This window comes from Taudactylus pleione, unplaced genomic scaffold (genome assembly GCF_031769625.1).
Source record: "Taudactylus pleione unplaced genomic scaffold, aTauple2 ptg000366l, whole genome shotgun sequence".
Lineage (NCBI taxonomy): Eukaryota > Metazoa > Chordata > Amphibia > Anura > Myobatrachidae > Taudactylus > Taudactylus pleione.
The window spans coordinates 3,658,427-3,679,427 of record NW_028284767.1 but is presented as its reverse complement, the minus strand read 5'-3'; the positions used below and the strand labels follow the sequence as shown (position 1 = coordinate 3,679,427).

Below are 21,001 nucleotides of genomic sequence, written 5' to 3'. Positions count from 1 at the left end.
CTGTCATTTTTTAAACACAGCCTGTGAGATGACAGTTGGGAGCTGATTGGCTGGCACCTTATCACTTTTCACTCTGTCTCCTAACACTGCTTAGTAAATAGACCCCATAATACCCAAACAAGCAGCAGGGCTGCAGGACCCAAAGGTGTTGTTGTAGGCAGTGGGGAGAAGATGATGATAAAAGTGAGGGGAGGAAAAGCACATGATGGAAGAGGGCCCTGCTCAAGAGACCTAGCAGTCTAAAGGGGAGACACAGACAGACAAGGGAGACACAGAGGGGGGAGACAGTGAGCAAGGAGCATGGAGCAGTGGGTTAGGATGAGCGCTGGATGGCTTTGATAAATCCCGATTTGAAGTTTTGTAAAGAGGTGGAGAGTCTGAAAGGGAGGGGGAGAGAGTTCCAGAGTTCAGGAGCAGTACAGGTAAATTCTTGGAGGAATTTAACAACTATTCATAAACCATCTTATCTGTGCTGTGGGGTAAAATACAGGATGATGCATGGAAAGACAAGAAAAAAGAATGTTCCCTTTATAGCTCTATAATTTTTTTATCTGTTAAAACCAATATAGATTTACCTGAGCAGAACTGAAGTGTGTAATGCTGGGCATACACTACCAGATAAAATGTCTGTCAGACCGACAGACATTTTATCTGGCCGGCTGCCACAGTGTATTCGGCAGACATCTGCGCTCCGCCCCCGGGGGAGGAGACATTTCCCTGTTCCTTCCGTAGGAAGGAACACAGGAAATGTCTGTCTGTCGGCTGCGCTGGGCATACACTGCCCGATGAGGCCGACAGTTTACTGGGAAATATCGCATCGGACGGGCATGCTGGACAATCCAGCATGCCCGACAGAGCAATATTTAACCCTCGGTCGCCCCCCCACACGCTACAATTAGCAGATCGTCCCGATAATGGTAGCGTGTATGGCCAGCATAAGGAGGGAACAGAAACCGGTTTTGTACACAATTAAAAACAATTAAAGTAAAGAAAGAAACAATAAAAAGTGGAACAGTCATACAAACAAGCATATGGCTACTGTGGATTAGGGTGAGGTATGCTATTTAAAAGAAAATGTAATTAAACTTTTAGATTTAAATCCATTATTGGGAAATGTGAGGGTATACATGCCCCTGCAGGGGACAGATATAACAAAAAAACAAAAAAGTCTTACTTTAAAATAAATAATACAAATTAAGAACAACTTTAATAAAAATGTGACATTGACATTTGACGGTGGCTACCAGGTAAACCAGGAATTGATCATGCTGCTTAGAAATGGAGGCTCTAGAATCTAGATGATAGAACCTTTGCTTGAAGATGGGTAATTTTATTTCAGTTCTTTGTGTATTTAATATGTTTTAGTACTATATAAATAAATGTCCTGTTCTTTATTCTATCGATGTCTTTAGCCTAATTCATAACCTCAGCCCAGGCTCTAAGCGGTTTGTGGCCATTGTCCTTACCTAAAATAAATAGCCCAAGCCGTAACACTAAATCGAATGCCCTAAACCTGTGGTTAGGATGCATGTTAGTCCCAAACACAGCCTTGTGAAGCTACACGGTTTGTACACTATTAGTGGGAAGCATGCAGTTTATCAGTATCGGTGTACATATTTTGCAGTATAGTGTCATTTTACTAATCATATATATTATTTCTAAGGATGACCCTGAGGATACATATGAGTTAGTATAGTCTTCAGTAATTTATTGTGCCAAATTGTCTCATAAAAGTCGCAAAACCATATTCAAGATCCATCTTCAAGAAATAAAAGAATAAAGTAGGTAACATACAGTAGATAAAGAACGCTCTGTATAGTCATTTATCCATGTTCAGCACTATTGAATATGATTGATTTTATGGATTGATTTTCCTGCACAGTTTGCTCATTAGCTTTAGGTAATATACTATAAGGGTTAAATTTTTTTGAATGATAGCATGATTACATGGTAGCAGGTGAGAAAAGGGGATGATTGGACAAAACTAGACATCTCCTTTAAGTATACAGTCAGGTCCATAAATATTGGGACATTGACAGAATTTTCAGATTTTGGCCTCTATTCACCACCACAATGGCTTTGAAATGAAACAAACAAGACGTGCTTTAACCGCAGACTTTCAGATTTAATTTGAGGGTAATTACATCCAAATCGGGTGAACGGTGTAGGAATTACAACAGTTTCAATATGTGCCTCCCACTTTTTAAGGGGCCAAAAGTAATGGGACTATCAACTCAAAAGCTATTTCATGGACAGGTGTGGGCTATTCCCTCGTTATTTCATTATCAATTAAGCAGGTAAAAGGTCTGGAGTTTATTCTAGGTGTGACATTTGAATTTGGAATCAGTTGCTGTCAACTCTCAATATGAGATCCAAAGAGCTGTCACTATCAGTGAAGCAAGCCATCATTAGCCTGAATAATCAAAACAAACCCATCAGAGAGATAGCAAAAACATTAGGTGTGGCCAAATCAACTGTTTGGAACATTCTTAAAAAGAAAGAAACGCATCGGAGAGCTCAGCAACACCAAAAGACCCGGAAGACCACGGAAAACAACTGTGGTGGATGACAAAAGAATTATTTCCCTGGTGAAGAAAAACCCCTTCACAACAGTTGGCCAAATAAAGAACACTTTCCAGGAGGTAGATGTATATGTGTCAAAGTCAACAATCAAGAGAAGACTTCACAAGAGTGAACGAGTGAATATAGAGGGTTCACCACAAGATGCAAACCATTGGTGAGCCACAAAAACAGGAAGACCAGATTAGAGTTTGCCAAACAACATCTAAAAAAGCCATTACAGTTCTGGAACAAACATCCTATTGACAGATGAGACAAAGATCAACTTGTACCAGAGTGATGGGAAGAGAAGAGAAGGAAAGGAACTGCTCATGATCCAAAACATACCACCTCATCAGTGAAGCATGGTGGTGGTAGTGTCATGGCATGGGCATGTATGCCAATGGAACTGGTTTCCTTGTATTTATTGATTATGTTACTGCTGACAAAAGCAGCAGAATGAATTCTGAAGTGTTTCGGGCAATATTATATGCTCATATTCAGTCAAATGCTTCAGAACTCATTGGACAGCGCTTCACAGTGCAGATGGACAATGACCCGAAGCATACTGCAAAAGCAACCAGAGTTTTTTAAGGCTAAAAAGTGGAATGTTTTGCAATGGCCAAGTCAATCCCCTGATCTGAATCCAATTGAGCATGCATTTCACTTGATGAAGACAAAACTGAAGGGAAAATGCCCCAAGAACAAGCAGGAACTGAAGACATTTGCAGTAGAGGCCTGGCAGAGCATCACCAGGGATGGAACCCAGCATCTGGTGATGTCTATGCGTTCCAGACTTCAGGCTGTAATTGCCTGCAAAGGATTTGCAACAAAGTATTAAAAAGTGAAAGTTAGATTTAGGATTGTTTAGTTTGTCCCATTACTTTTGGCCACTTAAAAAGTGGGAGGCACATATAGAAACCGTTGTAATTCCTACACCGTTCACCTGATTTGGATGTAATTACCCTCAAATTAAATCTGAAAGTCTGCAGTTAAATCACATCTTGTTTGTTTCATTTCAAAGCCATTGTGGTGGTGAATAGAGGCCAAAATCTGAAAATTCTGTCAATGTCCCAATATTTATGGACCTGACTAAGTCAATTAGTTAAAACACCTATTGCAGTATTTATTTAACTAACAAAAAGTATGCTAAGAGATGGTGAACAGACTGTATACTGTGGTCATATAGTACATTATTACTACCTGTATATCACTGAAAATTAAACTATATTTTGTACTATTTAACAAAAAAAAGGTGTTTATAAACAACTTTCTCCTACTCAGGAGTGTCAAGTGCTCCCTTGTAACCAAGTCCCCATTCCTGGTTGGTTCCACCACAGGATTCCATTGGGCACTGACCCCATAGACATTAGCTTGTGTGGGGAGGGGGTGGGGTGGTTCACATAAATAAAATTGTGTACAAATTTCAGATTCAAACAAATAATCTTTTTCCTCTCTCTACGCTGAGATCCAGACCAGAGGTGGCAGAATTATGCTTTGGTATGCTGACACTCATGGGCGTATCTACCATAGGTGCAAGGGGTGCATGTGTTATGGGGACCAGAGGTGAGGGGGGCCAATCTTCCTTGAGATCCCCAAACTTGGTCCTCAAGGCACCCTAATAATCCAGGTTTTAAGGATATCCATTGTTGAGCACATATGGTTAAAGCAAAAGACCAAGGTATTAAGTCACCTGTGCCCAAGCATGGTTATCCTTAAAACCTGGACCGCTAGGGTGCCTTGAGGACCAAGTTTGGGAACATCTGTGTTATATACATTTTCACCAATGGGTGGTACATAGGGGCCCTTACAAACTTTTGCTATGGGGCCTTCAAATACCTAGTTATGCCCCTGCTGACACTAATAATAGGATTTTTGGTCAACTTTCCGTTTAATTCTATTCTCTTAAGCAGGCTGGGGAACACTGGACAATGGGATTGTAGGTTGGGACTGGAGCTAGCACTTAATGAAACTGTAGCTTTAAATCCTAAGCTTCTCCCCCCTGCAATCCCACAATTCCAGTACTTCTTTAACCACTTGCCTGGCATGGTCGCATCAGATGCGACCACACCAGGCTGGGCTTTCCCTGACATGGTCGCATCTGATGTGACCAGTCAGAAACGCCCACTGTGTGGCTGTGGGAAGATGATCTTCCCCTAGCAGCCAATCCCAGTGGGACCTCCCAGCCCCTCTGCAGCTGTTACTCCGCCCCCAGTGTGTCCCAATCACTGTGGCCAGCAGTGATTGGGCAGCCCGGGGCACCCCCCTTTCTGTGGCTGCAAGGAGGAGCAGCCGGCGGAGAAGCCAGCGCTTCCCCCATCTCCCCCCATATATACCTCATCGGCTCCAAAGAGCCTAGCCATTGGCACGCTGTCCTTCCTGTTTAGACCCGGTAGCTGCAGAGAGCAGCAGCTGCTGGGGAAACTACCGCCACCCTTCCCCTGTGTTTATCTCTGGAGCCGCCGTGTAAGTCAGCGTTGCCCTCCCCGTTTATACCTGGAGGCTCCAGAGACAAGCAGCCGCCGGGGTAGATAGCGCTCTGCATGAAGGTGCAGGGGAAGGAGGGTTGGTTCCAGGGAGTGTTAAGGATGGATATAATCTGGAAAGGGGGGGGGGATAAATGAATAATAAAAAAATGACACTAGTGATGGGGGAGGAGGGTGTAAAAACAGGATGTAGTTATGAGACTGGCAGCTGCGATGCCGCCGGTTTCAATACCGACACCCAAATCCCGACACGGAACTTAAGATAGGCATCGAAATACTGACACCTATCTTAATCGCAAGGGTTAGGCACCACTGGGAGGCTTAGGGTTAGGAACTAAAGGGGGATGGTTAGGTTTAGACACTAACGGGGAGGGCTAGGGTGCGGAGGGTTAGGCTACAAGAAGGGAGGGTTAGGGGGAGGAGGGTAAGTATACTTACCCGACCATCAGGATGCCGCTGTCATTATTCTGACAAGAGGTATCCCGACAGCTGGCATTACATACCCATTCAAAAAAAAAAAAAGGGGTGCAAACTGACTTTATAATAGGGGCCTGGACACGGGTGGTGTGAGACACTCCCCATAGCTATATATTTTTTCAATTAGATATTTAGATATATTTTTTAAAATACTTTTTAAACTGTATTATTTACATAAAAAAACCCTGACAATTTCTGACCGATGTTGCCTATAAAAAAAATCATTAGGTAAGTGGTTAAAAAAGTCCGGAGAGGAATAGCAGGAACCTTGTGAAACTGTTTAGAACAACCAACCGAACCAGTAGGGAAAAAAAGATGAGCAAGAACCAAAACCTCGCACAACTGAGCATGAGGGAGGGATCACAGTGTTCCCCAGTTTGCTTCGGAGAAAAGGATTCAACGGTAAGCTGACTAAAATCCTATTTTCTCTTACAGCAAGGCAGGGGAATACTGGACAATGAGATGTTCAAAAGCCGCCCCCAGGGGCGGGAACGCTCAGGCTGTCTGACCAGAGAACTGTACACCCAAAGTGGGAGCCGTCGTAAGCAAAAACACATGAAAATGGAAAAAAGAGCAAACGTGCAGATAGGGGACCCGGTAGCCGCACAACGGACCTGTGCTGATAAAGTCCTGCATCAACGCATGAGATTGCCACCACCTTATTGGAAGGTGCTGACACCCAGTCTGTTGGCGGTCACCCTGCTCCGGAATAGGCTTAAGTGAGGATCGAGTTGATCCAATGCTCAAAAGAAGACATGTCCAAGGAAATCTGCAGAGCTAAGCCAGATCATCCCATTCCTGGGAATTTGCCGAAGAAGGAGGAACTGGACGGACAATATCCTGGTGCAAACACAAGGCCGAAACAAGTGTCGAATGGAACGTCAAACTGTACAGAGAACTGCACAATCTTCATGGAAGACAAGAAAAGGTGGCTTGCAAACCCTAAACAAGGAACTATGCTGAGGGAAGGCAACAGCCATAAGGAAGACCGGCTTCCAAGCAACTAGCTGAAGATACACAGAACGCAACGACTTCCAATGGAGCCTGAATGAAAGGCAGTATGACTAGATTAAGATTTAGGCTCCACCTGCAGATGAAACAGTGCCTGAATATGCAGCACACCTTTTAAATATGGTTTGGACCCTTGGAAGAAAAGCCAGATGCCGCTGGAAAGAAAATGACAGGATCTAAACCTGTATAGTCACAACTGGCCTCCAAACCTTCCAGAAGGATGGCCAAGAAACATGAGGTGCGAAAACGGGAAATGGTTACACCACAAGAGGTAAAGTTTTCAAACTCTGTGGTGAGTATGAGATGGAAACGGTGTCGGGGCTCGCAGCCTGATATGGACCACCAAGAGAGAAAAATCTGCAGCTTCTTATGCTCGGTCACACAAGTCCGGTCATGAAAACAAACCGAGGAAAGTGCCCTTGTAAAAAATGGGCCTTGTTGCAGCAGGTCTGGACAAAGTGGAAGATGCCCCCCGGACCTACTGACCGTAGGAGAATGACCACTTACAATGACCAGTGTAGCCAGCCTGGAGCCCATAGTATTACCCTCATTTGTGAAGCCTGAGAGAACCATGGGGCCAGCGGAAACAGATGCTGTAGATGAAAAACTCCACAGAATAGTCAAAGTATCCTCCGTGGTAGCCAGCGGATAACCGGATCACACACAAAACTCTGGAGCCTGGAAAACTTGTGAAGAGGCCATGAGATGCCCCCCATGGAGGGCCTCACATCTGAACAAACAGTAGGAAGACCAGTGGAAGGTGAAAGCACTGCCCTGGGAGAAATGTGGTTCTTCTGAGGGAGCCGGCGTCCAAATTCCCACTAACGACATAACCACAGCTGAGAGAGTCAGAACAAAGGTCTATGCCCAGGAAAGACTTCTGGCTGCTTCCACCATCGCCGCTATGCTCTTGTCTGGATGACGTACATATGCCACTGCCGGGTCATTGTTCGACAGACTGTGTTCGGCCGGCTGATGAAGACAGTCAAGATCTCCAAAAGAGCCTGAAAGATGGCTTGGAGCTCGAGCCTATCGCTCTGCCGAGCTGTTGTGGATGGTGACCCAAGGCCCGGAGCCGAAAAAGCACAGCACCTCACCCCAGGAGACTCACACCAGTGGTCACAATGAGCCAACCTGGAAGGACCGAGGACTGAACATGGAGAAGAATGGAAACCCTCCAAAAATTAAGCGTAACGAGCATGCAAACAAAACGAGAAACCAAGATGAGAGGGATGTCAAGCAACCCTTCCTAGTTTGGAGAATTACCCACTGGACCTCCCATGAGTAGAACCTGGTCCACTGGACGGTCCATACGTGGAGACCATCATGCCCAAATACTGAAAATTCCACAAGGTCGATGGACGAGGCACTGACCGACCTTTTAAGACCAAGTTCGGTAGGGTTCATCTCTTGTTCACCACAAGAAAAACGCTGCTGGAGAGAGGCGTCGAAGGCCACCTCCAGAACTGAAGGTGCAGACAAGGGAGACCTTGCAAAAGTCAGGATACAGCACTGCTCTGAAAGTGCTTGAAACAAGCGACCTAGGAATGTCCGTAACTGTGAAGCCGAAGTATCCTTCACAATACGTGTGGCAGCACCGACCTTATTATGTTGCAACACACGGAGCTGGGGCTCCATCGAATGGTAGGGCCCGGAACAGACAAGTAACAGAGGGCCTGATTCAGCAAGCAATGCACAGGAGAGAATGCACGCACTTGGCCGATGGTTTTGTTCTGTGCATGCATATGCATCGCACTGTGCATGCGCTAACTAGCCAGTGTGATGGGGTAAGCGTACGCAGACTACATGCAGCATGTACACAGGCCATTACAGATAATGATTGACAGGAAGTGCCATTTCTGGGTGGTGACGGGGTGGGCGTGCGAATGCAGGCGTGCCTGTGCGTTGGGACGCCATTTTAGGGGCATCCATAATTAAGCCAAAGCAGCAACAGATGCAGTGATGAGACTCAGTGCACACAGGAAGTTGCCAAGATCCTTCGCGAGGCCTCGTCAACCACTATTATGCAAATGTGGTCGATGGCTCTCTATGTTTGCAATGTTTACGCTATCTTGTGTACTGAACAGGCTCTGTAAAGGGAGATGGGAGGCTTCATATAGGGCTGGGTGTCTGCATGTTGTGCTGCGGTCTCAGTGTATATGCATTGATTAGCATATTCTCACAGCAGCCGGGTGCGTGCGTTCTGTCCTGTGCATTCCTTGCTGAATCAGGCCCAGCGTCGAGGAAGAACAACGACCTTTCCAAAATGGAACCTGAAGTTACGTGTTTCAAATGTCTAGTGAGGATTTGTTGACTACCGTGCTGTGGATCCCTGATCTTAGAGAGCTCATGGAAACTGATCTACCCACCCCTTGGTGTAGAAGGCACTAAGAGACTAGATCAGCCATAATGAGGGGTCAGAATTTGACTAGGAAGGAGATAGAACTCCAATTTCCATTCCTGCGGTGGAACTGGAGCAAAAACTGCCGGCTGAGAGGAGTGGAGTGATAGCACTGTCCAATGGCACTGTGTACGTCGCTTCCTGGGAAGAGCAATGTTGAAAAACAAAAAAACAACGCCCTGGTGGCGGACCTCCATGGTCAAAGATAGAACCATATTGAATGATGCCTTGCACCCAGGTGTCTGAAGACTTTCCTCAATGGTCCTTGAACTGGAGCAACCGCCCTACCACTTGCAAGCAAACTGGGTAGAGAGAGAGATAGATAGCCCATTAGGCACTAGGCTTTCCAGGAGACGTGTCCCCAAAATGGCGAGTGGTAATAGAAAAACTGCCCCTGGAAACCGAAGCCCTGCTGAGGAAGGTCTGTCTTGTGGCAGACTGACCTGCCAAGGATGCACCACCCCAAAAAGAAGATAAAAACCCTGGAAACACGAACCCTGCCGGGAGGTACAGCCTCCGGAAGAAAAGTGCGTTCCCGACCAGTGGGGAATATGGTATCCAGTTCTGGCTAAAAGAGAAAGTCCTTACCAAACAGAAGATATTGTAATCAATGTGCATGTGCATCACAGAGACCAAGGGTCTTTCGGGGCAAAAAAGGACGCTGAACCCCAAACAGGAAGGGGCATGTACTGAGCTAAACAGGTGTCACAGCATTAACCATGGGAGGTGTTTCCACTTGGATACCTTATCTGTGGAAGCAAATGTGCGAGGAGACCTCTTAATTGGACGTCTCCTAGACCTCTCTGATGAAATCGGAGAGATTTGCCGAAGAGAAAGGAATGACTTTCTGTCGCCAACTTGGACAGACCCAGTGTCACAGCTTGGAAATCCATATCTAAACTGCCTAGAGAGTGGCACACAGCAGCAATGAGGCGAAAAGGACAGTAGATCCTCACCCTTATAGACAGCGTGCCAAAAGAGAGGAACCTGTCTTAAATCCTGACGCCACAAAGCACGGAGTCCGAACGGGACATACCGTAGCTGGGAACTTAACCCTATAGAGGAGAATAGGCCTTCGACAGAGATGAGGGAATACCCAAGTGTGAACTTGGTCTCTCTGTAAAGCGCAACCAGCAACCAGGGCGGACATGCAGGTCCGACCCAATTGGATGCAGCACACCGGATGCCTGCTCGTCATCGGACCCTATACACCTAGGGCACCCGAGGGGCAACTGCATGTTACCCGGTGCATGAGAGACAACATCGCCCAAAACACAGTAACAGCCCTGCATACAAACTCCACACAGTTAGGGCTGCAACGATAATCCCAGCATACAAACTCCACACAGTTAGGACTGTAACAATAATCCCAGCACACAAACTCCACACAGGGCTGTAACAATAATCCCAGCATACAAACTCCACACATTTAGGGCTATAGCAGGAATCGAACCCTCGACCGCAGTGCGGTGAGGCATTAATACTAACCATTACGCCGTATGTGCTGCCCATAGCAACCAAAACCAGCAGGTGTGATTTACTTAAAGGCAAATTAGCAGGAAGAAATGAAAAGCAGCTAATACATAGCCTACAGAGGCAACTCAGACAGGCTACATTGAATATGCCGGCGGACAGAATCCCCCCACCAACCCAAATGTAAGGAGACCGGTAATTATGATACTTAGCCCGGGGCTGGGGGTTAGGTTTAGGCACCCCTGGAGGGAGATTAGGGTTAGGCACCCTCCTGGGAAAGGTTAGGATTAGCTGTGGGGAGGGGAAGTTAGGGTTAGGCACCCACCTGGGAGGGTTAGGTTTAGGGTACGGGAAGGGGGGGTTAGGGTTGGGCACCACCAGGGCAAGGTTAGGTATAGGCACCCCCCGGGCGGTTTGGGTTAGGCACCACCAAGTGAGGGGAAGGGTTAGGGTATTTACTGCCCCTGTCAGGATTTCACTCCATTGGGCTTCCAGCGTCGGCATATCATACCCAACCTGCTCAGGCATAGGCTGCTCAGACATAAGCTGTTAACACATTTATAAGTATGCAGTACATGGCCTTCCAGGAGGCAACATCCAAAGCTACAGGGGAGACAAGTTGAGCTTCCTATTAAGTGCAGTAGAACTAGCAGTCCCTGCAGTCTGTGGGTGAAGGCAGGGCTTGTAGCCCATGCCGCTGCAGGAGGGAGAGAGCAGCGCTGGAAGCTCCGCCCCCTCCATCTTCGCACTCTCCAGACCTGGAGTACTTCCCAGTAGTGGGGAAAACTCAGGTCAAGCCCGGCTCACACAGGCAGCCCGTTAGCACGTGCGCACCATCTGCTCGTCTGTGAGGGGAGCATCCGCAAAAACCCGGCAAGATGGCGGCCGCCATCCGGGTCCGCACCCTCTAATAAGTCATCAGAGACCGGAGTGCTGTGGGGGGGGGGTCCCCACTGCGCCCCCCCCTTGCTTGCCCAACCAACCACACAGAGCCACTGCCGCCTCGCTCGGTCTGTGCACTGCTAAAAGCAGCACACAGGGACCTAGCTAAAAACTCAAAGAAAAACCTAAAGCTACAACAAAAGCCTGCATAGCAGCCCTCCAAAATGTTCCCTACTTCTTGAAGCACTTTGAATTGTGGGATTGCAGGGGGGAGGATTTTAGGATTTAAAGCTACAGTTTCATTAAGTGCCAGCTCCATCCCCAACCTACAAACCCATTGTCCAGTGTTCCCCAGCCTTGCTGCAAGAGAAATTCCCATATTTAGTGTCACTGTGGTCGATCTCACATTTCATCAGCCTTTATAAATGTGAACTTACATTTACTTTACTGTCCTGTCATCTATAATGCATTTAATTAATTCCATTTAATTGATTTTGTACTCTTCTTTTAGTCAATATAAACTGATCCTATTCACTTCCAACAGACAACATAAACAATTCAAAAGTGGGAAGAGAGGGACTTAAGAATATCAATGAATAAAAGTAAGCAGCAGGAGGATAATCCCTAGACCTTTCTTTCTCTTCCTATCAGTACTGTTTGTGGCTATAATACCTTATAGAACACATATTGATATTTATCCTCCAATTTTGCATGCCACACTAAAGTGCAGTCCAAGATCAGATCATCGTCTTCTTGAATTTCCATGGTTCTCTCTACACAAAAAGACATAAAATAATGCATACTTTAACCAGATCACAAAACAGGCTATGCACTCACCGTACGTTCCCTTCACAGTGCCTAATTAGTAAATGTAAATAGTGTATTACAAGTCTTAGAATACCAAAGACACTGTAGGTGATGTTAAGGAAATATAAAAGATATGCTCATCCACAAATGAAGTTATGCCCTATATATATATATATATATATATATATATATATGGTATATATATGGTGTCCAGCTTGAGAATTAATTTAGAGATTTGGGGGCCTATTCATGCTGTTAAATTATTGGGGTACGAACGGACCCCGATAATTAACATTCTAACTCGCCCCGGATTCCAGAGCAATTCATCATTGCTCCGATGCGGTGACAGCTGATGCAAAATCAGCTGTCCCGCAGTCAAGCTCTGAAAGTATTGTATTTTCGGAGCTTGATTAAGTCTGTCCCCATACTAGTATGGGGACAGTGGCCCATTCCGCAAAAGGAAGGTAAGTAGGAGATATCTGTGATTTATCCTGCTTTACTTTATTGATGAAAGGCCCGAATACTTAATTTTTACAATTGCAGGTGAAAATTTTCATTTTCACCTGCTTTTGTAAAAATTAAGTGATGTTGAATAGGCCCCTTGATGAATTGAATGAAATTATTTACACTGTGTTCAACTACAAACCAGAGCTTGTGAGTTATGTATAGAAATGGTGCCCTCTAGTGTTGCAACACATAGAATAGGCATTTTAAAGATGTACACATACTAGAAACTGGCTAAAACGAACTGTATATAGCTTATTACTACTATAGTTGCTCAATTTCTTTAGACCTCCAGCTTTGACTTCCAGTATCACATGTGGAACCAAAGGAGGTGATAAAACAATACAGTATGGTGTAATAATGATACAACATAAAGTGATCAAGATATTCAAGGTTCAGTATATAAAGTGCTGCTGTATCAAAATGTAAAAAGAAGCAAAAGAAAAAAAAAACAACAGAAAACAATATAGTGTAGTACAGATAAATGCATACATTTACTGTGAGCAAATAAAGGTGCCTGCTTACCAAAGTGCAATAAAAACTATGCTTTTCTGAGGTAACTTGAACATCCACAGATCACGACTGTAACAATCATGTATAGATCACAAAACATAGTAAGCACATAGCGTGATACTGTGATAAACAGTTGTGTCCAACTCCACATTGCAGACATGTGCCTGCATAACAAATATCACTGGAAGCTTTCTTGCATATTTGTTGTCATTTAGGGGCCTATTCATCATTAATTAAATGCAAAAATACACAAACAAAAATTCAGGCGCTCCAGAAGTACTAAGTAGTACAATCAAGATGCAGCTCACCACTATTGGGGTAGGCAGACCCCAAAAGAATTTGAGGAAGAAAGACAAAACCATTGTGGGAGCGCTAGTTGATTGATAACTACAGTACACATAAAAATTAAAAAGATAATTTAAAACACATTTATTGTCTCTCTAACATAAAATACCTAAACAGGTTGAAAATATATATATATATATATATATATATATATATAAATAGATGTACATCTAGTATAAATCAGCAAATATACTCAAATAAATACACAGCAAAGATTAATAAAAATTGATAAAAACGACAAAATATAAAAAAATGTGAATGTATGGGATACTGTGATATAAGTCCCTAAGTATGAAGGTATCAAACAAAGTTAATCTTCATAGCTTCTAAGGTAACAAAAGAGACTTAGCGTAGAACTGTACATAGATCATCCAACAATTGGAGACAGTAGCGACTTGATTTGGATCATAAATGTCTCACAGGTCTCATATGATGTGTAAAAAAAGGAGCTTGCACAACCAATTATTGAGAGGTTGTGCTAGCTTACTCACTGATTGAAGAAAAAAATCCTTCGGTATCTGGTGGTGGGGAGCAGTACACTGTGTATCAGTTGTGATGTCCCGGCCGGGACTGAACCACCTTAGTGGATAGACGGGCAGTGCAGCTCGTGGTGATGCCGTAGTTTGTGGGTGGAGCGGCTGGGAAGAGAGTGTGCCGCTCTGGGAGTAAGCAGTGTCCCACTGAGTGGCAGAGTGCACTGGAGGTTACCTAAGTTCAGGTAAATATGCAGCCGTAGTGTAGAATCAGCATGTAGCTGTGCTGGAACGTGCGTGTAGATAACGCCTCCGGAGATGGTCTCTCACTTGCCTGGCTGCCGTGGGATTGTGAAACAAAGTACGTCTTGTTCATCAGATGGTAATAGGGAGCCACCAACGCGTTTCTCAGCTCTGGTATACTGGCCGTTTCCTCAGAGGTAAAAGCTCCCATTCTCATCACTTAGTCTTATAGTGATGGGTGATAATGATCAATTACAGGTGAGAACCACAACATTTGTGAATTAACTCATTAGTGTCGCTTTAAAGTAGGGATGTGCAGGCTCGGATTTACTCGGATCTCAAAACTGCATTTTATTGGCTATCGCCTATCATGTGTTTTGGATAGCCAATATAATAAATCCGAATTTGCGGTAAAGAGGCGATAAGAACCGAGTAAATCCGAGCCTGCACATCCCTACTTTAAAGTAACCCATTTGTTGGGGATTCTCCAGCACTTGTGCATTAATGGAGATTTCTAGATTATCCTTCACATATATGAGCAGTATAAAAATGGGAATATCCATAAAACGATACATGTATATATATATATACAATATTAACGTAACCACGTATACATTTTAGTGTGAAAAAATACATATAAAAAAGTATAAAAATATTGATTCTGTTGTCCTCCCCCCTTCTTGCATATTGGGGCTCATTAGACTAACTAGTCAGATCAGATGTCACTTTTTTATGTTTTCTTATGTCTTTCTTTAGGTTTATGATCCTCTTTTTTTCAACACATTTGTTATATTGACACTCATCTTATTAGATCATATGTGTGTACGCATTCTTATGTGTATACACATGTACAGGTTGAGTCTCCCATATCCAAATATTCCAAAATACGGAATATTCCGAATTGCAGAATATTTTTAGTATGACTGAAATGTGAAACCTTTGCTTTCTGATGGTTCAATGTACACAAACTTTTTTTAAAGCACAAAATCATTAAAATTCAGTATAAAATAACCTTCAGGCTGTGTGTATAAGGTGTATATGAAACATAAATTAATTTCATGTATGTACACAAACTTTTTTTGATGCTCAAAATTATTAAAAATATTGTATAAAATGACAAGCAGACTGTGTGCATAAGGTGTATATAGAACATAAATGCATTCTGTGTTTAGTTTTTGGTCCTATACCCAAGATATTTCATTATAGTATGCAAATATTCCAAAATACTGAATATTCCGATATCCAAAATACCCTTGGTCCCAAGCATTTTGGATATGGGAGACTCAACCTGTATATATATATATTTCTGTGTATTTACCATCATGTATTTACTTTTTTTCTTATTGTTATTTCTCCTATCTTATTCTATCAATATTTTTATACTTTTTTATATGTATTTTTTCACACTAAAATGTATACATGGTTACGTTAATATTGTATATATATATACATGTATCGTTTTATGGATATTCCCATTTTTATACTGCTCATATATGTGAAGGATAATCTAGAAATCTCCATTAATGCACAAGTGGTGGAGAATCCCCAACAAATGGGTTACTTTAAAGCGACACTAATGAGTTAATTCAATGTTGTGTTAGTTAGTTAAATGTTGTGGTTCTCACCTGTAATTGATCATTATCACCCATCACTATAAGACTAAGTGATGAGAATGGGAGCTTTTACCTCTGAGGAAACGGCCAGTATACCAGAGCTGAGAAACGCGTTAGTTGCTCCTTATTACCATCTGATGAACAAGAATACTTTGTTTCACAATCCCACGGCAGCCAGGCAAGTGAGAGACCATCTCCGGAGGCGTTATCCACACGCATGATCCAGCACAGCTACATGCTGATTCTACACTACGGCTGCATATTTACCTGAACTTAGGTGACCTCCAGTGCACTCTGCCACTCAGTGGGACACTGCTTACTCCCAGAGCGGCACACTCTCTTCCCAGCCGCTCCACCCACAAACTACGGCATCACCACGAGCTGCACTGCCTGTCTATCCACTAAGGTGGTTCAGTCCCGGCCGGGATATCACAACTGATACACAGTGTACTGCTCCCCACCACCAGATACCGAAGGATTTTTTTCTTCAATCAGTGAGTAAGCTAGCACAACCTCTCAATAATTGGTTGTGCAAGCTCCTTTTTTTACACATCATATGAGACCTGTGAGACATTTATGATCCAAATCAAGTCGCTACTGTCTCCAATTGTTGGATGATCTATGTACAGTTCTACTCTAAACTAGAGTTCTCGTCTAGAGAACTCTACAGTTCTATCTTTGATACCTTCATACTCAGGGACTTATATCACAGTATCCCATACATTCACATTTTTTTATATTTTGTCGTTTTTATCAATTTTTATTAATCTTTGCTGTGTATTTATTTGAGTATATTTGCTGATTTATACTAGATGTACATCTATTTATATATATATTTTTTCAAACTATTTAGGCATATAATGTTAGAGAGACAATAAATGTGTTTTAAATTATCTTTTTAATTTTTATGTGTACTGTAGTTATCAATCAACTAGCGCTCCCACAATCGTTTTGTCTTTCTTCCATTTATTAAATGGCCTTTAACAGTTTAACAGTGCGGAAATGCTATTTTCCGCATATTTAAGTTAACGGACCATTCATCAACAGAAGTCCGAGAGAACCACCTGTTATTTGTCTGTGAGGAAAAGCGCCATCTTCAGATGACGCTTGTTCTCGTTACCCCGCTCCTTCCTATGGGAAGGAGTTTTGGGGATGCAAAGAAGGATACGGACAGATTTCTCCGCCACCTCCTCACTGACTCCCCGGGGCCTTTGCACATGCGTGACCTCAGGTCGGGGACAGGTAAGAGACGCTGCTACTTCTGTAGCAGTGTTACTAATCGTGGGGACAGCTGTTTTTCAGAGTAGATGTCCCCGCAATCCGAGTAACATAGGCTATACACAGACACCTCCAACGGACACACATGTAGGTTCCATGCATGTTCTGTGGGTTTTATGCATGTTATTATTATATTTATTATACAGGACCAGCACATTACTCAATGCTCCACATACAGACGGGGACAAAAATCTTGAGAAATGTCCCTATGAGAGCACCCTAACACCATCTCAGTCATCATATCCCCCGGTGCCATGACTGTAGGATGAAATTGCTTTCAGGGTGGGTGCGATCATTGCCCTCTACATGCCTGGTGAGCCCAGATGGGAGCAACCTCCCTCAGCAGTTATCAGCTCTACTGGTCATGTGATCCCACATTTGTGCAATTCTCTCACTCCGTCCTGCCTTTTTTTCCACATGCCAGGTGAGTCAAAATAGAAGCAATCTCCTTGTCATTGAATAAAATTAATAATTACTTGGTAATGACGGGTAGGCACTGCTGATATATACAGCGGGTAAAATCAGTATTAAACACATCAACATTTTTCTCAGTAAATATATATATAATGGGGCTATTGTAATGACATTTTCATGAAATGTCAGCAACAACCCATGCAATCCACACATGCAAAGAAATCAAACCATAGATGTCTGTACGCAGCAGAGGAACGGAAAGCTAAGCTTTCCGTTCCTTTATGAATTGCACTCACCATAGAAAAGTATGGTGATGCAATTTATACACAAAGCGCGGTGCCGCTAGAGAAAGAAGAAACTTCTTCACGGTAACCCCCTGTATGATTTGCCGAAAGCAGTGAAAAGCCCTGTTTTCCAGCTAAATAGGACTTTTCAGTGCTTTATGAATAGATCCCATGGATACATACTGTACCAGGGACGTATCTATAATGGGTGCAGGTGTGCCTGGGTCCAGGGGGGCCTACATCACACACCCTTCATCCATATTTTTAATACTTACCTCTCTGGAGTCACACGTTGGTGCTATCAGTGCCATTTTTCCGCAATTTGTGCATGCGCAGTAAAGAAATCGCCAGGAAAATGGTTGCAGCGCCATTTTCCCAGTGACCTGTACATGAGCAGTAGACTCTGAGAGAGAGGAGGGGGCCCCAGATGGAGACTGCACATGGGCCCCCTCCTCTCTTAATACGCCCCTGATACATACAGATATTGGTTTTCAAAAGAGGACTCAGAGCAAAATATTTGGACTTAACGTTAAATTGCTCTGAGTCTTCTTTTCAAAACAGGAGTACCGTCGCTATCTTGTATGTATCTATTCCACAGCACGAGCTGCTAGACGGAAGGCTCCCGGTAAAAAGCAAACACTGATGATCCTCTGAGTCCAGAATTTACATTGTGTATATGTATATATATATATTAGGGGTGTGCATCGGCCACTTTTCGTGTTTTGTGTTTTGGTTTTGGATCTGGATCTTTCTTCGTGTTTTGGATCTGGATTGGTTTTGCCAAAACCACCCTTCCGTGTTTTGGGTTCTGGGTTTTGTGTTTTGGATCTGTATTTTTTTGAAAAAAAGCATAAAAACAGCTAAAATCACAGAATTTGTAGGTTTTTCTGCTCCTATGCTATTATTAACCTCAATAACCTTAATTTCCACTCATTTCCAGTCTATTCTGAACACCTCACACCTCACAATAGTGTTTTTATGTCCAAAAGGTTGCACCGAGGTAGCTGGATGACTATGCTAAGCGACACGAGTGGGCGGCACAAACACGTGACCCATCTAGGAGTGACACTGCAGTGGCAGGCAGGATGGCAGTTAGAAAAACTAGGCCCCAAACTGTACATAATGCAAAGAAAAAAAGAGGTGCAAGATGGAATTGTCCTTGGGCCCTCCCACCCACCCTTATGTTGTATAAACAGGACATGCACACTTTAACAAATCAATCATTTCAGCGCCAGGGTCTGCCACACAACTGTGGCTGAAATGATTGGTTCGTTTGGGCCCCCACAAAACAAGCTGGCAATTAATGTGTCCCTGCACAAACTGGCTCTACGGAGGCAAGATGTCATCCTCATCCTCCTCATCCACCGATTCCTCACCCTCTTCAGTGTGTACATCCTCATCCTCACAAAGTATTAACTCGTCCCCACTTGAATCCACCACCACAGGTCCCTCTGTACCTTCTGGAGGCTGGTCTCCCTGGAAGAGCTGATAATTCATTTTGATGAACATCATCTTCTCCACATTCTGTGGAAGCAACCTCCTACGCCTTTCGCTGACAAGGTTCCCGGCTGCACTAAACACTCTTTCGGAGTACACACTGGAGGGGGGGCAACTCAGGTAAAATAGAGCCAGTTTGTACAGGGGCCTCCAAATTGCCTCTTTTTCCTGCCAGTACAGGTATGGACTGTCTGACATGCCTACTTGGATGCTGTCACCGATGTAATCCTCCACCATTCTGTCAATGGTGACAGTATCATATGCAGTGACAGTAGACATGTCAGAAATTGTTGCCAGGTCCTTCAGTCCGGACCAGATGTCCAAACTTGGTCCTGCCTGCCCTGCATCACCGCCAGCGGGTTGCTTAGGATACCTAAGTTTTTTCCTGGCAGCCCCAGTTGCGGGAGAAAATGAAGAAGGAGCCGTTGACGTGTCACGTTCCGCTTCAGCTGACAGTGTGTTCACCAGCAGGTCTTTGCACCTCTGCAGGCTTGTGTCGGCCGGAAAGAGAGACACCACATAGGCTTTAAACCTAGGATCGAGCACGGTGGCCAAAATGTAGTGGTCTGATTTCAACAGATTGACCACCCTGGAATCCTGGCAAAGCGAATGAAGGGCTTCATCCACAAGTCCCACATGCCGAGCGGAATCGCTCCGTCTTAGCTCCTCCTTCACTTTCTCCAGCTGCTTCTGCAAAAGCCTGATGAGGGGAATGACCTGACTCAAGCTGGCAGTGTCTGAACTGACTTCACGTGTGGCAAGTTCGAAGGGCTGAAGAACCTTGCACAACACGGAAATCATTCTCCACTGCGCTTGAGTCAGGTGCATACCCCCTCCTTTGCCTATGTCATAGGTGGATGTATAGGCTTGTATGGCCTTTTGCTGCTCCTCCATCCTCTGAAGCATATAGAGGGTTGAGTTCCACCGCGTCACAACCTCTTGCTTCAGGTGATGGCGGGGCAGGTTCAAGAGTGTTTGCTGGCGCTCCAGTCTTCGGCACGCAGTCGCTGAATGGCGAAAGTGGCCAGAAATTTTTCGGGCCACCCAAAGCGTCTCCTGCACGCCCCTGTCGCTTTTCAGAAAATTCTGCACCACCAAGTTTATTGTGTGAGCAAAACATGGGACGTGCTGGAATTTGCCCAGATGTAATGCCCGCACAATATTGGTGGCGTTGTCAGATATCACAAATCCCCAGGAGAGTCTAAGTGGGGTAAGCCACTGGGCGATGATTTCCCTCAGTTTCTCTAAGAGGTTGTCGGCGGTGTGCCTCTTACTGAAACCGGTGATACACAGCGTAGCCTGCCTTGTAACGAGCTGGCGTTTCTGAGATGCTGCTACTGGTGACGCTGCTGCTGTTGCTGCGTAAGGTGATACATCTACCCAGTGGGCTGTCACAGTCATATAGTCCTTAGTCTGCCCTGTTCCACTTGTCCACATGTCCGTGGTTAAGTGGACATTGTGTACAACGGCATTTTTCAGGACACTGAGGACACTTTTTCTGACGTTTCTGTACAGTCTCGGTATCGCCTGCCTAGTGAAGTGGAATCTAGACGGGATTTGGAACCGGGGACACACTACCTCCATCAATTGTCTAAATCCCACTGCACTAATGGCGGATACCGGACGCACGTCTAACACCAACATAGCAGTCAAGGCCTCAGTTATACGTTTTGCTTCAGGATGACTGCTGTCGTACTTCATCCTCCTCGCTAAGGACTGTTGGAGGGTCAATTGTTTAGTA

At 44.3% G+C, this 21,001-nt stretch overlaps 1 protein-coding gene across 1 annotated transcript in view; it reads right to left on the bottom strand.

Moving 5' to 3' along the window:
* The window catches only part of IZUMO1 (izumo sperm-oocyte fusion 1), an 88,944-nt gene that overhangs the window by 7,406 nt on the left and 60,537 nt on the right, over window positions 1-21,001 (bottom strand). Inside the window, exon 9 of the mRNA XM_088444475.1 lies at window positions 11,962-12,062. Within this exon, the coding sequence (XP_088300601.1) occupies window positions 11,962-12,062 (101 nt within the window). The remainder of the gene's footprint in view (window positions 1-11,961; window positions 12,063-21,001) is intronic.